Genomic DNA, 22,233 nt, shown 5'->3' with positions numbered 1-22,233 from the left:
ACTGGCTCCTGAAGCTGGGCTACAGGCCGACACTGGGTGTCCTAGGGTCCTTTTCCTTTGGTATTTTCAAAAAACATACAGTTCTAAACACCAAATCGAGAATCATGTTCTTATTAGTTTGAGGCATGCTTTCTGTTCAAGGGCTGTACATATCAATCTAAGGGAGATTTTTCTTCTTAATAATTAGTTCCCATAAATAGTTAGAACAAGGGTGGAGTTGACTGCAGATCACCAATAATTCTGAATAAGTCAATCTTTTTTCACAGAAATAGTTAAAAATAGCCAGATTGTGTCGCATTTCACATGTGAAAATGACGCTATTGAACTCTAATCATTAGGACATGGAATTTAAAGATGTTTTTCCAGTGGTGTGAATAGAGTTTTCCTATTCTATTACCTTCACTCTGCCTTTTTTTTTTTCTGTCAAATGAGAGGTTTAGATATACTTCTAAACTAGTTCTACAAAAAACCAGGAATGAGAACCACTTGTATGAGAAAATTAAACCACAAATGGAAAACATAAATTTTGAATCTAAATGAAGTCTCAGACAAAAAAGCATTTCCCAGTCTTCTTAACATGCATAAAGCAAGAGATACACGTGTGTGTACATACACATACATGTAGACTCAGTGCGAGATGAAAGTGGTCTCAATGAAACAACATCAATAAAAGGGTCTCAATAGAACGAACAAGAACAAAAACAACCAGAAATACAACTGAGACTCTAAGTTCTAAAAAAAGTTAATTCTAACAATAAACAAGGTGTTCAGTGGAGACTTAGTTCTAGGGCATTTATATACATTTAGATACCAACGTTGTTCATAGACTTACCCCCTGGCGGCATTGAAATCATTACGGGATCACTTATCAAGCTGCCTTGGCTATTTGAAACATTCACTTGTACTGTATAGTTAGTAAAAGGAACCAACCCATCGATGAGCACCGAAAGGCTGGTCTCTTCACCACTGTACATGACTTGTGTGCCATTCAGAAGAGTGTAGTTGTCGTCTGCTGATTAAAAAAAGAAAAATATTTAAATTGGTGCATACTTAAGGATTCTTTCCTGCTATTATTGAATATTTTCTTGGGTTTCTACATATACAGTACTAAACAGAACTATATATCAATGCCCCGAGAGACATTACATGTGCTATTATCAACATGCATACTTTTATTATTTTGTGAACGAAGTGTTACCTCAGTTAATATTATGTTTTCTAATCTATTTAGCACAGGGATTGAAATAACTGGACTGATAGTCTAAGACAGTATGAAACCTCACCACAAGTATCATGCCTATAAGTAAAACTACAGGCAGATATAGAAATTGATCACTTAATGGATTATTTACAATTGTTTGAGATTTTTTTTTAAATCCTTGAATTTTCTTTGATGTGCGGACTGGAAAGAAGTCATACTCTTTTCCCCCAAATGGAATGGTTCTGGATATAAACAGTACACGCAAATGCACGTGTCATATGTTTCATTTATTATCAATTGGTGTATTTTCTGCTCATTTCGCTTGAAAGGTGAGCTGACTGCTTTCTATCTAATACCTCTCTAAATCAGGTTCAGTCAAAATATCCTGAAAAGCCACTAGGGATGGGAAGTAATATGTGTCCACTTTGATTAGAAGATCTATTTTTTTAGCTCTATGGGTAAATGCAGAGGTTGCCTACCTGTATATAAGAATCACCATAAACGAGGCATCACCACGTCCTACCACTACCATGCTTCCAAAACTTCAGCAAACCCATTCTCAAATCTTAGCATGTCTAGGACATAGGAAAATACTGCTGTCTGATAACAATATTTTATCTCCCTCTTCTAGGCAACTGGGTTACATTCAAGGTTAAGGAGAGTTAGAAATTAGGCTTAAAAATAGGGCTACAACCGAAAACTGTATTGTAACATTTATTTCACTTTCTATGATAGATGCTTTCCTGAAAAGTTTCCATGAGGCAAATTTTTCAAAATATTGCTTAATTTGGTAAAATGTAGTTATACTTACTCTTAAAACACAGAAAAAATAATTAAGAATAGCAATATTTACTTCAAGTAGTGTTCTTCCTTTGCCAAAACACTTTTTACTATGTACCTTTAATTTTTCCCACATAAATTCTACAAAATATAAGCAAACAGAAAACACACATGATGCTGGACTTCAAGGGGAAAGCATATTTTCAAGATCCCTGGATACTGATATAATCTTTATTGTTTAAATGTTTTAAAAGGTAAAATATGGTCACATATGAAAAGTGATCTTGCATTGTACAGTAGACAAAATTTAATAGTTACAGTATTTACAAAAATAGTATATTTTTACATAGTTTAGTAGAGTATGGCGCAAAGGAAAGTACATAAATTTGGTGATCAAAGAGTTTCTGCATTTGAGCCTGTCCTTATTCTTCAGTAGCGTGCTCTTTGTAAGTTACTTAATATTTCTGAACCTCAGGTTTTTCTTCTGTGAACTAGGAATGAGAGTACTCCTTCAATTGCCATGTTATTACCAAGGTTAAGTGGGATTTCTTTACAGCAGATGTTCATCAACAGCAGCTAAGAATATTACTGTTTCTTGTAATCCATACAGCAGATACATTCCAGACAGATGTTTAGAACTAGCAAGTGATTAAGAATTATTCACTGTGTATTTTACTTTCTCAACTACCTACCTACTATATTCCCCCCCACATCCATCCAACAATATATTATTAATCAAAATTCTAAGGTTCTTCAATTAATAAAACAACACTAATCTCATTCACTACCACTGGGCAATTGTTCCATCAGGTTGTATTTCAAACTCTAAAATTAATAAAGATCAAATGATAAAAAGAGGAACTCATATCTAGTTATGAGCATGGGTAAGGGTAACTTTAAAAAAATATCAAATTTTTAAAAAGATACTTATAATAACTTTGGGTTGGAGAACTTAGCTGAGAATTTTATTGCTGCAAAATACACAGGTAGGTTAAGTGTTTTTCATGAACGGAAGAAACCCCTAGTTAGTGCAAGAATTTATTACTCTGAACTTGAAATTGGCAAAGGACTGGTTTGTTCCAAAGAAAATAAATGGTACTTATGGGCTAAAACATGGGACTAATAATTTCTATTCATGCTTGGTAAAACAAGATAAAGACATATTCACAGCTTAAGAATGGTTTTACGTTCCCCAAATTTGAATAGACAACACAAATATATATGTGAAGAAGTTATGAAACCTACAAGTAGCTGTTGCTAATTTCCTAATGCATTGAAAAGACATTCCCAAATTATGCTACACTAGCTTTCATAGATTCTTTACAACAGGTCAACTTGATTATTGAGCTCCAGCTGCACGCAGGGAGTAGACTTTGCTAGGTGCTGATAACGGTATGCACCAAACAAGTAAGACATAGTTCTTACACTCAAGAAACTTGGTTAAGATTAATATGAATCCCTTCTAACCATGGTCTAAGACAAATTTCATTATCCACATCTGAAGATCTTCTCAAGTTCCCATAATGCCTAGCTCCTTAAAAACATTTTCAGTTATAGCTGAAACAACTGCTGCTATTGTCACATGCCCAGCTGTAAAATTTCAAAAAGGTCAGTTTATCCCAGGAGACCCAGACAGATGCTCTATTGCTTCTAAAGCAGTATTAACTGTACACATCTTACAAAAGATGGTAAGCTGCAAAACAACAATGAAAATTATAAAAATAAGCCAGGAGAATACAGTTTTACACATTTTAAGCCTGGTGCAATCGTAAGCTCAATGAGTTAACATCTATTATGAAAACACTGGTGAGGTTTTTTTCCCTTGTATTTTGTTTGTCTTTGAAGCAAATTTCAGGCTGTAAAACGAACACTATTGCCAGCTTTGAAAATGGCATGGCAGGGGGAAATATATTAAGTACCATTTTATTCTAAGTTTCCCAGATAACATTAATACATGGTAATTATACAATTAGTTGTAACATTAAGTCCTAGTTATAGAACAATGATTACTCAGTAATTATAAGAAGTATATAATTACTCAATAATTATGAGAAGGATGCAATTACATAACCGTTTCGTTCAGCTGAAAAAAAGAACGTGTACATCTCCAGGAAGCATGCAGCTGAGTGAGTCAAATGTTCTCTCAGCCCCACTAACATACAACTCAATTCACAGACTTGGAGCAAATGACAGGATTTCAACCCTTGCTGAAGCTCAAAAGTCTCCAGATTCAAAACCAGAACAGGACCCAGAGGTTTCAGCTCTTCTCCACTTCATTCTCCCTGCCTTCTCTTTCTTCCTTTGAACTTTCCCAATTTGGGCTCCTAAATATTGGGGGAAAAATCTTAAAAATGCAGGTCCTCTGATCCTCCCTTTTGAGAGGGTTGGGCTCTACCACTTTTCTCTGCATAAACTTTGTTTTCAGTGGGCTGGAAAAGGCAGCCCTGCTGGTTCAGCCTCAAGAATCAAGCTAGAAAATGCTCAAGCGATAAGCATGTCCTATCACAGGTGACCATTCCTGTCTGGTCGGCCTCAGCACTGACCCTATTTGTGAGTATCAGTGGATGGCGCAGGCCCGGTTAAGATTCTGTGTTCTGGAACCAGAGCCCCCCATCATCCACCTTCTTTGGCTGTGGTCTGTGCCATCGGGCTTTAAGTGGGGATTGCACTAAACTCTTTACACAGTGGGACTGTCTGTACCTGTGTTCCAGGGCTCACCCACGTCAAAATCGCCTGGGGGGTACTTCATAAACATTCACACACCTGAGTTCCACTCTAGAACTACTGAAGTATAACATCAGAGGGTATCAGGAATCACACGGAGATTCTTCTGAAGTATGCAGAACTACTGATTTTAGGGTTATTTGACTCATGTTCAAGGTGGTCTTAAAGTAAAGATCAAAATTCATTTTCTTTGCTTGCAAAAATAATGAGGTTGCATTTGACATTCTTATTAATGATGCATTTAGATGCTAGCTTTGGGCTGTAAAATGTTTATTAGTGAAACAATGCATCTTTAGAAAGTGTAAACCTGACTTTTAAACCAGATTGTCTTAACAGACTACAAAATCTAGTACCGTTGTTCTATAAGAAAACTTAAAACATGCATAAAAATAATTTTTAAAATGAATAAAAAAAGGAAAGAAAAGGAAAAGCTATATCATGCAAACAGCAACCCTAAGAGAATTGGCTATAGTAATATCAGATAAAATAGACTGTTAGACAAAAACCGTTATTAGGGATAAAGAGAGACGTTTAAAAATGATAACAGGTTATTCCATCGGGAATATATAATAATTATGGACATATATGCACCTATATATTTCTGATTTTGATCACAATAAATTTTTTTTTGCTCATTCTAGACTTTATAATAAATGAAACCATGAAGTGTGTAAAAAATGAATAAACATTATTGCACACCTGAGAACAATAACTTAAGAATTTCTGAATTAAATGTCTCTCTACCTTTCTTTCTCTCTCCACTGAGGATTCAGTGGAAAGGAAGGATTCTTTGTACACTGGCCAGTATCATGCAATCACAAGGAAGAAACATATTTCATACAGCTCACACAAAATTTTAAAATAAAATCCTCAATGGTATTTCAGAATATTCCACTTTCTAAAGGACTTCCAAAAAGGTTAATTCTTTCAGTCCTACTTTTCTATTTTATTTTGAGGAAAAAAAGTGTTACATGAAGAAACAATCAGAATAAATCTCACACGCCCAACAGATTTCACATGTAAGGAAGTTTTCCTTCAGTTGCAAATACAAAGACCTACTAAAATGTTAGCAACATGAATGCCCATTTCTAAGGCTAAAATCTTACTTTTAATGTTCTTATTGCTGAATAGTAGGATATTTTCTATATAATTAGTTTTTAAGCCAAAGCCAGTATAAACAGATATTTTCACATGTATGATTCACAGATGCGTAAGTGATGGCTATTCCGGGAATATCATCCCGTGGGGTTCTCTAGATTGAAATAACATAAATGGGTATCCTTTCCGATTCTTGTTATAATCATTGTCACAAGCATCTTAATGCACCATATATTCCATAATTTTTTTTTCCTCTGTGTTGTACTGCTCTGACCTTTTCAATATTCTATAACTTAACTGGCTGGCCATTTCAGTTCTCTCCTTTTTACAGCCTTATTAACTTGTGGGAAAGAGGTGAAATGAACAGCCAATCAGAATACATAATACTGCAAAGGTCAGCGTAGTCTTGTAACTATCATCACACACAGAAGACTGTATGCCAGGCATTAACATCCTGATATCTTATTCATGTGACAAAGATTGTAACAAGAACAGAAAATGGCACAACATGAATCCATTCTCATGACAAAGATCATAATAAGGAATGACAGCGAACAAACCAAACTCATTCTTGTTATCGTGTGAGGTTTTGCATGTCAGACCTGGTCCTGTTTAAGTTAGCCTTTTTCTGAATCCAATTACACCTTATGGTAGAAAAGGTGTTGACTAATTTTCCCACTTCTGGCTGGAAAAAGAAAATGCTATATTATTTCCTGTATTGGGGTCTCAATTTTAGTGTTGTTCAGCCTCACCTCATCATTACAGAATTCTGCCAATCCCCAAATCAAAAGACATTGAATGGCAGATCACAGATTAGGGCCATGTGGCCAAAACGCCCTTTAATGGGAGCTAAGAATTCTAGGTCATCTAGATAACACATATTAATATTTAAGTCACTTTTTTTTCTTCTTTCTAAGGAGATTATTTCAAATTATTCTACCCATGATGCAAATGCATCCTCCAGACTTCATTATCCTAATAGATCTTACTTTGGTAGAAATCTGAAAGTATTTGTTTAAGTTACTATATAGGTAAAAGGACCTATTCCTGTCTTTAAGTTTTTGCCAATGTAGAAAACCTTTATAGATCTCTACCTACATAGCTGCCTTCTCCACAGAACATTTTGAAAGAGAAAAAAAAGCCTGTGGAGCACTTAGGGCTCTGAGGACAGTGTTCTATTAATGCATCATACTTTTACCATTATTGTAATTACTCTAATGGGATGTTTAATTAGTTGTCATCTAGTAAAAGCTGTACTTCTTTGATTCCTTTTTAAATTTGTCATTCTACTGTTAGGACAATTGTGGTTCAGGGAATAAATACATAGAGTATTTCATCAATTCACTACAAGGTGCTTCAGAAACATTTGCCCTGAGTCTGTGCTCATACAAGAGCAATAACAGTTCTATAGATTTTAAGGATCTTTCTGTTTTGTTTTGATTTTTTTTTAATGTGTGGGCAAGGGTATACCAAAGTTGCATGACTACCCTTCTAAATATTTTAAATACCATTTTTTAAAGTCCTTTGGGGCATGGTGTCTTTTCATCAGGTTTGCTCTATGTACCACAGTCAGATTTCCTAAATGCTCTTATTTTATTAACATCAGAAAATAATTATATATAAACAGTGAATTCAGAGATTGATTATGTGTGTGGTAAATTAGGGAAGTATGGTCCATTTTTATCAACTACGTTGTGCTCTGAAAAGTCAGATTTTTTTTCTCCTTTAACCTTTTTTTCCCCCCATTTGGACACACGGTCAAAATGAACAAACAATTGCCATTATCTCAATTAGCCAAGAGCCGTTTGGGAAAATACGCTCCCACAGAAAGTGGTCTCTAGATTCCAAACTAAACATTGGACAGACATGAGCTTGACTGATCAATGAACAGAAGATGTTGTAGGAGAGCCTTACTAAACACACTGACCATGCTGAGCCTTGAGTACCACTGGTATCAGATGGAGAACTTAACAAGCATCAATCACAGAACAGAGTCAGTCACCAATTCTTAATGAATTGTTTGGAATCTTAGTTTCAATGCTTAGATACATGCTTGAGACAGAGCCTCCATTAAAGGAGAACATGGATTTTTCGGAGCACAGTATTTGGGTGAGAATTATGCCATGTTTTGCTGGCGATTCTATCAGCTTTATTCACTGCAGTCATGGAGTCACGTGTTCCTGGGCTAGTTATCTATTGCTGTGTCATCATCTTAGCACAAACTGAGCAGCTCAAAACAACATGCACTCCTTATTTCATAGTCTCTGTGGGTCAGGAGTCTGGGCAGATCTTAGCTGGGTCCTCTTGCTCAGGGTCTCAAAAGGGCTGCAAACAAGGTGTTGCCTTGGACTATAGCCCTATCTCAAGGTTCTACTGGAGAAGGATCTCCTCCAGCTCAGGTAGTTGTTGCAGCATTCAGTTCCTTGCAGGCTGTTGGAACTGAGGGCCTCGTTTTCTTGCTGGCTATTGCCTGCAGGCTGTCCTTATTCCTTCCCACATGGGCCTCCCCAACATGGCTGCTTGCTTTATCAAAGCCCACAAGGGAGAGAGGCTCCTGGCAAGGTGGTTTACAATCTTAGGTATCACTGTCAGAACTAACAGCCCATCCCCTTTTGCCATAGTCTATTGGTTAAATACAAGTCACAGGTTTTGACCACATGCAAGGGGAGGGGATTAGACAAAGGCGTAAGTACCAGGAAGAGGAGATAATCAGATGCCATCTTAGAGTCTGTGTGTTACAGGTTCTAAGCTATGGATATGAATCACCTTGCTGGAAAGACATTTAGGAATAAATTGTGAACTTTCAAGGTTTATATTTTTGAACTTATGGTTACCAAAGGGGAAAGACGGGGGGAGGGATAAATTAGGAGGCTGGGATTAACATATACATACTACTATATATAAAATAGATAATCAAAAAGGACCTACTGTACAGCACAGGGAACTCTACTCAATACTCCATAATAACCTATATGGGAAAAGGAGCTGAAAAAGAATAGATATATGTGTATGTATAACTGAATCACTTTGCTGTACACCTGAAACTAACACAACATTATAAATCAACCATACTCCAATATAAAATAAACATTTGAAAGAAAAAAACAAAAACAAACAAAAACCAAAACAAAAAACCCCAAACAAACAAACAAAAAGTTTATGTTTTTGGAGAAGAATAGATTAGTATAACAGAATTGTCTTTCCAAAATACCTAACAACATGGAAAAATTAGAACAAAAATAACAACATTAACAAGACCAGCTGAAAATCTTGGAGCACATATAAAGGCAAAGGAACAAATAAATGGCATTGACTTTGAAATCTCACAATAAGTTCCTAATTTTGCTCCTGGAGAAAGAAATATAAACCAAGGAATCTTCTCTAATTTGAAATGAAGTGAACCTGAGTAGAGTTTGTACAGACAGGAAGAGGAGTCAGGGCTGGCCACCCTGCTAAGCTTGTGCTGAGTTGGGGGAAGAAGCTGAGGTCCCTGGGAGTGGGAGATGCATGTGCATAAATGGAGGGGGTGCTGCTTCAAAGGACAGTTAATGGGATCTCAGAAGAGACAGAGAAACTAGATGTCCTAGAATCCTGTTCAATGCATCCATCCATATCCTCTATTTCAATCCCATTCCTCCCACCTTTACTCCGAGGCTACGGACAAGTACATTAACAGCAACACCCAGTTCTCAAAGTTTAGGTTGAAGGAAGACTAACTAGCACCAGAAAGAAAAGACGTGGACCACAGTCAGAACAAATGAAAAGTCTGGACCAAGCTGCCCATACTAGGCATAAGCCAGATGAGTTTGAAGGAAGAAATACGAAATATGCTTACATATAGCCAAAAGGAAAGAAAGGATCCCAAGATAAAAAGACAACCACACAGCTCCAGGGGAAAAAAAAGATATGTATTCCCTATACGATGAAAAAAGGATATTGCAGAGGCAGAGAAACAAATTGGAAATTAGAAAAAAAAAATCATGAAGGATTTAATAGACAAGTGAGAAAAAGCAAGGAACAGAATAGCAACAGCTAAAATCTAAATCAATAGCATGATGGAAAGCCTCGAGATAATCATCATCAATGCATAAGGAAAAAGATCAAGGAATCAGAGATGTGGATCAAGATGATAGAGATGTGGAGAGAAAATGATCAGAAATATAATTTAATTAATTATTATTATTTTGGTAAATGAAAGGATAGCTAAAGCTCACGTGGGCACTTGACCACAAGATTGCCAGTTGGATGCTTCCACCTTGGGACCAAGAAGCAGGATGAGGCAAAACAATGCATGGCTTAGGGTCAGTTAGGGTTTCTTCTCGCTGTCTCGAGAATTGTTGAGAATGCAGAAGCAGAGCTGCAATTGTCCAGGGCTGCTAAGTGGTGGTGCTGCTGCTGCCAGTGGGGGTGTCCTCCTGTCTGTAACCTGAGGCACGAGCTTGTCTGGGCCAAGCTATTTGTAGTTTCTGTATAAGTATGACTCTGCCATTTTCTTGTCCACTTTTTGAACTGCTCAGTTCTCCTACAATAATTCATTTTTGCCTTAATTAATCAGAGTTGTTTCTGTTGCTTGCTACCAAGAAACCAGTCATGAATTGAGAAAGGTCTGAAATGATGTTTGTCATTTGTTAACATTAGTTACTTATAGGTAGTGGGATTTTCATGAATGCCATTACTCTATATTACATGAATTTTTAAGTTAGCATGCATAATTTTTGTGAAATCCAGAGAATCATGAGAGGGTTGAAATATCCAAGGAAACTATATGAATTGTATTTAAATTTATAAATAAATGAGGATCCACAATCTACAGGTTACAAGCCAAATCTGGCCAGAAACCTGTTTTGTAAATAAAGTTTTATTAGAACACAGAAAATTACACGTCTAGGCATTGTCATGTTACAACTGCACAATTCAGCGGTTATGGTAAGACCATGTTGCCTGTAAAGTTTAAAGTGTTTACTATGTGGCCCTTTACTGAAAAAGTTTGCTATCCTCTGAATTAAACAATTGAAGTGACAACCTTTTAAAAATGGTCTGCCTTCCTGAATGCAGAGATTTACAATTTTTACATTGATTTTCTTGAGTAAACTCTTTAGAGTGGAACAGGGTATGTTGGAAACAATACTGTATTGATGGAGCCCTATCTTACATTGCTGCACTGTACTGTTGTTGATGCTTTGAAGGCCTTTCACTATCCAGTGCTTATAAATGCAAATTACTGAAAAGGAGAAAAAAAGCAGGAAGAAAATATGTTATCGAAAGTCCCTAATTCCACATGCCCAGGAAGTTTGCAAATGGAAATCCAAGTACATAGTGACGATAGCTGCTGTTCTAAAGGTTTGATAAGAGTAACTGAAGAGGGGATCTTCAAGATGGTGGAGGAGTAAGACGTGGAGATCACCTTCCTCCCTGCAAATACATCAGAAATACATCTACATGTGGAACAACTCCTACAGAATACCTACTGAACGCTGGCAGAAGACCTCAGACTTCCCAAAAGGCAAGAAAATCCCCATGTACCTGAGTGGGGCAAAAGAAAAAAGGAAAAAAGAGACAAATGAATAGGGATGGAATGTGAACCTCTGGGAGGGAGCTGTGAAGGAGGAAAAGTTTCTACACACGAGGAATCCCCTTTACTGGCGGAGATGGGGGTTGGCGGGGGGGGGGCGCTTCAGAGCCATGGAGGAGAGCGCAGCAACAGGGGTGCAGAGGGCAAAGCGGAGAGATTTCCCCACAGAGGATCAGTGCCAACCAGCACTCACCAGCCTGAGAGGCTTGTCCGCTCACCCACTGGGGTGGGTGGGGGCTGGGAGCTGAGGCTGGGTCTTTAGAGGTTCGATCCCAGGGAGAGGACTGGGGTTGGCTGCATGAACACAGCCTAAGGGGGCTAGTGCGCCACGGCTGGCCGGGAGGGTGTCCAGGAAGAACTCTGGACCTGCCTAAGAGGCAAGAGACCATTGTTGCGGGGTGTGCGAGGAGAGGGGATTCCTTCCCTGTCTGCCCAGAGAAGGCAGAGGACTGCCTAAACGAGCTCCAGAGACAGGCACGAGCCGTAGCTAACAGCCCAGACCCCAGAGATGGGTGTGAAACTCTAACACTGCTGCTGTAGCCCTCAAGAATCCTGTGTGCAAGCACAGGTCACTATCCACACCTCCCCTCCCAGGAGCCTGTGCAGCCTGCCACTGCCAAGATCCCGTGATCCAGGGACAACTTTCCCGGGAGAACACAGGGTGGGCCTCAGGCTGTTGCAATGTCAGGCCGGCCTCTGCCGTCGCAGGCTCATCCTGCATTTCAATTATAAGCACCGTACCCCTCCCTCCCCCCACCCCTGGCATGAGTGAGCCAGAGTCCCCTAATCAGCTGCGGCTTTAACCCCATCCTGTCTGGGTGGGAACACAGGCCTGAGGGTGACCTACACGCAGAGGCGGGGCCAAATCCAAAGCTGAGCCCCAGGAGCTGTGCAAACAAAGAAAGGGAAATCTCTCCAGCAGCCTCAGGAGCAGCGGATTAAATCCCCACAAGCAATGTGAGGTACGTTGAATCTGTAATACCTGAACAAACAATGAATCAGTCCAAAACTGAGGTGGTGGACTTTGGAAGCAACTGTAGACTTGGGGCTTGCTGCCTGTGACTGACTTGTTTCTGATTTTTATGTTTACCTTAGCATAGTTTTTAGCGCTTGTTATCATTGGTGGATTTGTTTATTGGTTTGGTTGTTCTCTTCTTTTTTTTATTACTTTTTAAAAATTTTAACAATTTAAAAAATTTGTAATTTTGTAATTTTACTTCTTTTATTTATTTATTTATTTATTTATTTAAAATGATTACTTTTTCTTTCTTTTTTTATCCCTTTTCTTCTGAGCCATGTGGCTGACAGGGTCTTGGTGCTCCAGCCTGGTGTCAGGCCTGAGCCTCTGAGGTGGGAGAGCCGAGTTCAGGACACTTGACCGCCAGAGACTTCCCGGCTCCACGTAACATCAATTAGCAAGAGTTCTCCCAGAGATCTCTGTCTCAAGGCTAAGACCCAGCTCCACCTAATGGCCAGTCAGCTCCAGTGCTGGATGTCCCAGGCCAAACACATAGCAGCACAGGAACACAACCCCATCCATTAGCAGAGAGGCTGCCTAAAATCATATTAAGTTCACAGACATCCAAAACACACAACAAGATGTGGTCCTGTATATCAGAAAGACAAAATCCAGCTCCACCTACCAGAACACAGGAACCAGTCTCCTCCACCAGGAAGCCTACAGAAGCCACTGAACCAGCCTTAGCCACTGGGAGTAGACACCAAAACCAATGGGAACTATGAACATGTAGCCTGAGAAAAGGAGACCCCAAACAGAGTAAGTAAAGCAAAATGAGAAGACAGAGAAATACGCAGTAGATGAAGGAGCAAGGTAAAAACCCACCAGAGCAAACAAATGAAGAGGAAATAGGCAGTTTACTTGAAAAAGAATTCAGAGTAATGATAGTAAAGATGATCCAAAATCTTGGAAATAGAATGGAGAAAATACAAGAAATGTTTAACAAGGACCTACAAGAACTAAAGAGCAAACAAGCAGTGATGAACAACACAAGAAATGAAATTAAGAATCCTCTAGAAAGAATCAATAGCAGAATAATTGAGTCAGAAGAATGGATAAGTGACCTGGAAGATAAAATAGTGGAAATAACTACTGCAGAGCAGAATAAAGAGAAAAGAATGAAAAGAATTGAGGACAGTCTCAGAGACCTCTGGGACAACATTAAATACACCAACATTTGAATTATAGGGGTCCCAGAAGACGAAGAGAAAAAGAAAGGGACTGAGAAAATATTTGAAGAGATTACAGTTGAAAATTTCCCTAACACTGGAAAGAAAACAGTCAATCAATTCCAGGAAGTGCAGAGAGTCCCATACAGGATAAATCCAAGGAGAAACACGCCAAGACACATATTAAACTATCAAAGATTAAATACAAAGAAAAAATATTAAAAGCAGCAATGGAAAAGCAACAAATAACATACAAGGGAATACTCATAAGGTTAACAGCTGATCTTTCAGCAGAAACTCTGCAAGCCAGAAGCGGGTGGCAGGACATATTTAAAGTGATGAAAGGGAAAAACCTACAACCAAGATTACTCTACCCAGCAAGGATCTCATTCAGACTCGAAAGAGAAATTAAAACCTTTACATACAAGCAAAAGTTACGAGAATTCAGCACCACCAAACCAGCTTACAACAAATGCTAAACGAACTTCTCTAGGCAGGAGACACAAGAGAAGGAAAAGGCCTACAAAAACAAACCCAAAATAATTAAGAAAATGGTAATAGGAACATACATATCGATAATTACCTTAGATGTAATTGGATTAAATGCAGTAACCAAAAGACATAGACTAGCTGAATGGATACAAAAACCAGACTTGTATATAGGCTGTCTACAAGAGACCCACTTCAGACCTAGGGACACATGCAGACTGAAAGTGAGGGGATGGAAAAAGATATTCCATGCAAATGGAAATCAAAAGAAAGCTGGAGTAGCAATTCTCATATCAGACAAAATAGACTTTAAAATAAAGACTTCTACAAGAGACAAAGAAGGACACGACATGATGGTCAAGGGATCAATCCAGGAAGAATATAACAATTGTAAATATTTATGCACCCAACACAGGAGCACCTCAAAACATAAGGCAAAGGCTAACAGCCATGAAAGGGGAAATAAACAGTAACGCAATCATAATAGGGGACTTTAACGCCGCACTTTCACCAATGGTCGTATCATCCAAACTGAAAATAAATAAGGGAACACAAGCTTTAAATGACACATTTAACAAGATGGACTTAATTGAAATTTATAGGACATTCCATCCAAAAACAACAGAATACCTTTTCTTCTCAAGTGCTCATGGAACATTCTCCAGGATAGATCATATTTTGGGTCACAATTCAAGCCTTGGTAAATTTAAGGAAATTGATATCGTATCAAGTATCTTTTCTGATCATAATGCTATGAGACTAGATATCAATTACAGGAAAAATACCGTAAAAAATACAAACACATGGAGGCTAAACAATATGCTACTAAATAACCCAGAAATCACTGAAGAAATCAAAGAAGAAATCAAAAAATACCTAGAAACAAATGACAATGAAAACACGATGACCCAAAACCTATGGGATGCAGCAAAAGCAGTTCTAAAAGGGAAGTTTATAGCAATACAATCCTACCTCATGAAACATGAAAAATCTCAAATAAATAACCTAATCTTACACCTAAAGCATTAAGAGAAAGAAGAAATAAAAATCCCAAAGTTAGCAGAAGGAAAGAAATCATAAAGATCAGATCAGAAATAAATGAAAAAAAATGAAGGAAAGAATAGCAAAGATCAATAAAACTAAAAGCTGATTCTTTGAGAAGATAAACAAAATTGATAAACCACTAGCCAGACTCACCAAGGAAAAAAGGGAGAAGACTCAAATCAACAGAATTAGAAATGAAAAAGGAGAAGTAACAACTGACCCTGCAGAAATACAAAGAATCCTGAGGGATTACTACAAGCAACTATATGCCAATAAAATGGACAACCTGGAAGAAATGGACAAATTCTGAGAAATGCACAACCTTCTGAGACTGAACCAGGAAGAAATAGAAAATATGAACAGACCAATCACAAGCACTGAAATTGAAACTGTGATGAAAAATCTTCCAACAAACAAAAGCCCAGGACCAGATGGCTTCACTGGCAAATTCTATCAAACATTTAGAGAAGAGCTAACACCTATCCTTCTCAAACTCTTCCAAAATATAGCAGAGGGAGGAACACTCCCAAACTCATTCTAAGAGGCCACCATCACCCTGATACCAAAACCAGACAAAGATGTCACAGAAAAAGAAAACTACAGGCCAATATCACTGATGAACATAGATGCAAAAATCCTCAACAAAATACTAGCAAACAGAATCCAACAGCACGTTAAAAGGATCACACACCATGATGAAATGGGGTTTATACCAGGAATGCAAGGGTTCTTCAATATACGCAACTCAATCAATGTGATACACCGTATTAACAAACTGAGGGATAAAAACCATATGATCATCTCAATAGATGCACAGAAAGCTTTTGACAAAAGTCAACACCCATTTATGATAGAAACTCTCCAGAAAGTAGGCATAGAGGGAACTTACCTCAACATAATAAAGGCCATATATGACAAACCCACAGCCAACATCGTTCTCAGTGGTGACAAACTGAAACCATTTCCTCTAAAATCAGGAACAAGAAAAAGGTGTCCACTCTAGCCACTATTATTCAACCTAGTTTTGGAAGTTTTAGCCACAGCAATCAGAGACGAAAAAGACATAAAAGGAATCCAAATTGGCAAATAAGAAGTAAAGCTGTCACTGTGTGCAGATGACATGATGCTCTACATAGAGAATCCTAAAGATGCTACCAGAAAACTACTAGAGCTAATCAATGAATTTGGTAAAGTAGCAGGATACAAAATTAATGCACAAAAATCTGTTGCATTCCTGTACACTAACAATGAAAAATCTTAGAGAGAAATTAGGGAAACACTCCCATTTACCACTGCAACAAAAAGAATGAAATACCTAGGAATAAACCTACCTAAGGAGACAAAAGACCTGTATGTAGAAAACTATATGACACTGATGAAAGAAATTAAAGATGATACAAACAGATGGAGAGATATACCATGTTCTTGGACTGGAAGAATCAACATGGTGAAAATGACCCTACTACCCAAAGCAATCTACAGATTCAATGCAATCCTTGTCAAACTACCAATGGCGTTTTTCACAGAACTAGAACAAAAAATTCCACACTTTGTATGGAAACACAAAAGACCCCAAATAGCCAAAGCAATCTTGAGAAAGAAAAATGGAGCTGGAGGAATCAGGCTCCCTGACTTCAGACTATACTGCAAAGCTACAAGACAGTACGGTATTGGCACAAAAGCAGAAATATAGATCAATGGAACAGGATAGAAAGCCCTGAGATAAACCCGTGCACATATGGTCACGTTACCTTTGATAAAGGAGGCAAGAATGTACAGTGGAGAAAAGACAGCCTCTTCAATAAGTGGTGCTGAGAAAACTGGACAGCTACATGTGAAAGATGAAATTAGAACACTTCCTAACACCATACACAAAAATAAATTCAAAGTGGATTAAAGACCTAACTGTAAGGCCAGACACTATAAAACTCTTAGAGGAAAACATAGGAAGAACACTCTTTGACATAAATCACAGCAGGTTCCTTTTTGACCCACCTCCTAGAGAAATGGAAATAAAAACAAAAATAAACAAATGGGACCTAATGAAACTTACAAGCTTTTGCACTGCAAAGCAAACCATAAACGAGACGAAAAGACAACCCTCAGAATGGTGGAAAATGTTTGTGAATGAAGCAACAGACAAAGGATTAATCTCCAAAATATACAAGCAGCTCATGCAACTCAATATCAAAAAAACAAACAACCCAATCCCAAAATGGGCAGAAGATCTAAATAGACATTTCTCCAAAGAAGATATACAGATTGCCAACAAACACATGAAAGGATGCTCAACAACATTTCTCTAATCATTAGAGAAATCCAAATCAAAACTACAGTGAGGTATCACCTCACCGGTCAGAATGGCCATCATCAAAAAATCTACAAACAATAAATGCTGGAGAGGGTGTGGAGAAAAGGGAAGCCTCTTGCACTGGTGGTGGGAATGTAATTTGATACAGCCACTATGGAGAACAGTATGGAGGAGGTTCCTTAAAAAACTAAAAATAGAACTACCATACGACCCAGCAATCCCACTACTGGGCATATACCCTGAGAAAACCATCACTGAAGAAGAGTCATGTACCACAGTGTTCACTTCAGCACTATTTACAGTAGCCAGGACATGGAAGCTACCTAAATGTACATCGACAGATGAATGGATAAAGAATATGTGGCACGTATATACAATGGACCATTACTCAGCCATAAAAAGAAATGAAATTGAGTTATTTGTAGTGAGGTGTATGGGTCTAGAGTCTGTCATACACAGTGAAGTAAAGCAGAAAGAGAAAAACAAATACTGTATGCTAACACATATATATGGAATCTAAAAGGAAAAAAAAGGTTCTGAAGAACGTAGGGGCAGGACAGGAATAAAGACGCAGACGTAGAGAATGGACTTGAGGACATGGGGAGGGCGAAGGGTAAGCTGAGATGAAGTGAAAGAGTAGCATTGACATATATACACTACCAAATGTAAAATAGCTAGTGGGAAGCAGCCGCATAGCAAGGGAGATCAGCTGGGTGCTTTGTGACTACCTAGAGGGGTGGGATAGGGAGGGTGGGAGGGAAACGCAAGAGGGAGGAGATATGGGGATATATGTATACATATAGCTGATTCACTTCATTATACAGCAGAAACTAACACAACATTGCAAAGCAATTATACTCCAATAAAGATGTTTAAAAAAGAAAAGAAAAATGCATAACTGAAGAGCATGGATCAACTTGGAGGGCATTGTTCTAAGTGAAATAAGCCTGGCAAAGAAAGACAAATCACTTATATGTGGAATGTAAAAAATACAACAAACTAGTGAATATAAGGAAAAAGAAGCAGACTCAAAGATATAGAGTACAAGCAAGTAGTTACCAGTGGGGCGAGGAAGGGGCAACATAGGGGTGGAGAAGTGGGAGGTGCGAACTATTGTGTAAGATAGGCTCAAGGATGTATTAGACAATACAGGGAGGGACTTCCCTGGGGGTCCAGTGGTTAGGACTCCACGCTCCCAATGCAGGAAGCCTGGGTTTGATCCCTGGTAGGGGAACTAAATCCCACGTGCCGCAACTAAGACCTGGCACAGCCAAATAAATAAATATATAAATACTGAAAAACAACAATACGGGGTGTAGAGCCAATATTTCATAATAACTGTAAATAGTAACCCTAAAAATTTTATAAAAATAAAATTTAAAAAAAGGAGTAAATGAAGAGTAATTAATGCTCCTTGGATGAAAGAAAGAAGGGTTTATTATTTCAACTGCTTCTGAAAGGCTTTTTTATCCTTCTGGAGTTCTGTGCCTGCCAGAGGTCACTTGCCAGACATAAAACAACCCCTTCCTACAAATCTTAATGAAACAAGGTACATGGCTAAATAAGGCTAAAATATGTGCTGAAAGAAGCAAATGCAGTGTTAATATTGCCTTGGAATTTATTTTAAAGAAAGAATTTGATTGCCTTATTCTAAATATAAGGAAATGAATTACTAAATGGTTTAATTGTGCCTGTGAAAAAAATCTGGCTAAAGAACCAAGAACAGGTGGCTGGAGTCTGAGGCAAGAGAACTATAACGTGGTACCACGAGTCCCCGAATAGCATTCAATACGTAAAGAATCATAAGACATAAATTTGTTTGTAAAGCAAAGAGAGTTTGATATATAAATGTTGCCCTCTTGAGCAACAGCTTAATCAATTTTGCTCCCTAATTTAAAGTTGAACTGTTTTTCCCTTTTGAGTCCCACAGATAGTGGCTTTGTAGCCTGGATAATTCTAGAAATGAAAAGAACCAGTTTGAGACCCTTCAAAGGCGTTTTATCCACCTTAACTGTTTTCTTACTGTTAACCTAGATCAGTTAATGTGCTTCGGCTATAAAATAGTGTGAAAACAGGTAACATCTCTGTCATGACACATAGTTAATCACTTACCTAATGCTAAGAATGCAACTTATAGCCACCAATTGTATTGATTGCTTTTTTTTAAAAGAAAGAATAAAGTTATTTTAAAACTTACTTCATCTTCAGGAAAATATTGAGAAATATGAACAGTTTATTAACAATGTTCTAGTTACCTATTATTTTAAGTCTTTATCTTTTAATCCTTGCTCATTCTTCAGGCTTCCATTGTCAATATAGAAATGAAGATTATTACTGCTTTTTAAACATGTTCATAACTCACAGATGCCAATAAAATATTCAGTTCTTTAGCGAGATGATCAGAAAGAAACTGGCTAAAAAACAGACCTGGGGATCTCCAATCCATAATCAAATATCTAGATTGATTGTGTCACTTGCACTTGTATTGATTTCAATTTGAGTAGCTCACCCAATGGAATAATAAAAATGGGGAATAAAACTGATTTATGAGAACAAAATAAATCCTTTTGTGAGAGGTAATGAATTGGTATTATTTAACCCTTTCAATCACAGAGTGAAAAAACTATTTATTTTTGACAAATGCTGAGCTAGCCAAAAGAAGTCATATCAGAAATGCCAATACTGCCAAGTGCCATTACGCGAAGTTGTAATGCTGGGAAGGAAATGCTGCTCTAAACTTGATGGAAGGCGTCATTTGACATACTTCTAGTTTTCCTGGGCCAACTTCGATGCATCATCACAAAGGATGGACTTGTAGATCCAAAGTATTATGGAATCCCTTGATAAATGTTTATTGTACTTATTTACATGATTTATAAGACAGCTGAGAAGCAAGAGTAAACATGGTGGCACATGAACTACATTTAATTTTTTTCTCTCAATATCGATGTTCTTTAGTTTACTCAAAAGTTAGTATATAACAATTAAATCTAGGATAATAAGGATATCCAGGGGAGACAGATTTTAGCATAATTAAGGTCCATACAAACATTTGCCTTAAGGAAAAGTAAAGAACCTGGGAAAAAATGAGATGATTTGTACATAAAACCAAAGCAACTGATTCTTATCACCTGAGCCAACCAGCCAACCAGTTGATTTAATGAGAAAAAAACTCAGCTCCTGTTCTTTGAAACTCAGTAGACAAAACATCCCCAATAGTTTGGCTTCAATTTAACTTTTAACTTTTCCAGTTTGCTGACATCTTATACACATGTTCTAAACCCGGGCTGTCCAATACAATAGCCACTATCCACACGTGGCTATTGAGCGCTTGAAATGCGGCTGGTGCAGCTGAGGAACTGAAGTTGCAATTTTATTTAATTTTAACTAATTTAAATTAAAAACATAATTTAGTTACTGGAAAAAATTTAAATATGTTGGTGAGTCTATTTTTTAACTGAAAACCTCATGAAACCTAAATGGAGATCAAATATTTCCGATGAAAATTATTATCTGAATTGAAGGGTCCTGTAAAATATACACATTGACTTAGTATGAAAAGAAGAATATGCTATTTCATTTGAGATCTCACTTTAAGATTTGATTACATGTTGAAATGATAAGATTTGGGGTAGACTGATTCCCAAAAGATACATTACTCAATTGATTTTTGCTGTTTATTTTACTCTTTTTTCATGTGCATACTAGAAAATTCAAAATTATATATGTAGCTCACTGTATATGTCTATTGGACAGCACTGTTATGATGTGCTAAAGGGAAAATTAGAATGCACACTTAAAATGCAGGTTCATTTTTATCTTAAACTGACGGAAGAAAGAAAATCTTATTGCTCCAAGATCTGCCAACATATATACACAGAAAATGAAGGTGAAACTTTTATTCGTAGAATGCGCAGTTTCTGTTTAATACCCTGCATTTAATTCATAGCCCTAAGAAAGCTCATTTCACAACTACTTGGAAGGGACTCCTATAAGGGGTGAGTTGATTTGTTTTCAGCTCTGTCAGTTTGACTTGTAATGTCAGGGTGTTTAATGAAAGTATATGAAGGTAACTATTTATCCTCACTGGCCTAAAAATGCTTTTAAAAAAATTAATACATTTTACTATTTACAATGAAACATAATTTAATTCAGTTTGATGGTACCATAATTATTATAGCATAATAATTTTTCTAATATAACTTTTGCACTTGTGCCACACAGAGTAAATCATTAAACAGGAAACAGTACAAATCAAAAAGATAATAAGAAACTCTATTATCTTAAAGGAATAAATTATTAGGGGAAAGTGAAAGTGAGCCACTGTAAGTTTAAGGGATTCAAGTAAAAGCAAGATGATAATAAACAGTAATTGTAACTGGTTGGGCTTCTGAAAGAAGCTGAGGCCTCAGGTCTATCACCCCAGACTTAATGAAGTCAAGTCTTTTTGTTCCTAAGGTCTTGCGAGAATTTGGAATTTTAAAGTCTGTTGTTTTCTAAAACCTTCCAATATAGAGGACAAATGTTACAAACTCTCTCCTCTTTTGTTTCTCTTGGCTTCATCTACTCCTTCTTTGTCTGACCAGAAAAGAAATACTTGTTCATTGTAAATTGTAAGATTATTATCAGATATTATGAAGAGAAAAGCTAAAATTATCTAAAATTTCAAGCTAATCGTTGTTATTGTGTTAACATTTTGGTATGTATCCTTTCACATTTTTACCACATATAGAAATATATTATATTTTACACTTATAGAAATTTCTAATGCTCACTGTTTTATACCTGTAATAATGTATATTTTCTTATCACTAAATATACTTTTGC

At 37.2% G+C, this 22,233-nt stretch overlaps 1 protein-coding gene across 1 annotated transcript in view; it reads right to left on the bottom strand.

The window, feature by feature from the left end:
• Window positions 1–22,233, bottom strand: part of USH2A (usherin) — a 782,904-nt gene that overhangs the window by 328,634 nt on the left and 432,037 nt on the right. The window contains exon 37 of the mRNA XM_049708907.1: window positions 833–1,012. Coding sequence (XP_049564864.1) covers window positions 833–1,012 — 180 coding nt within the window. The remainder of the gene's footprint in view (window positions 1–832; window positions 1,013–22,233) is intronic.

This window comes from Orcinus orca, chromosome 1 (genome assembly GCF_937001465.1).
Source record: "Orcinus orca chromosome 1, mOrcOrc1.1, whole genome shotgun sequence".
NCBI classification, from domain to species: domain Eukaryota; kingdom Metazoa; phylum Chordata; class Mammalia; order Artiodactyla; family Delphinidae; genus Orcinus; species Orcinus orca.
This window is presented reverse-complemented; position numbering and strand designations above follow the sequence as displayed.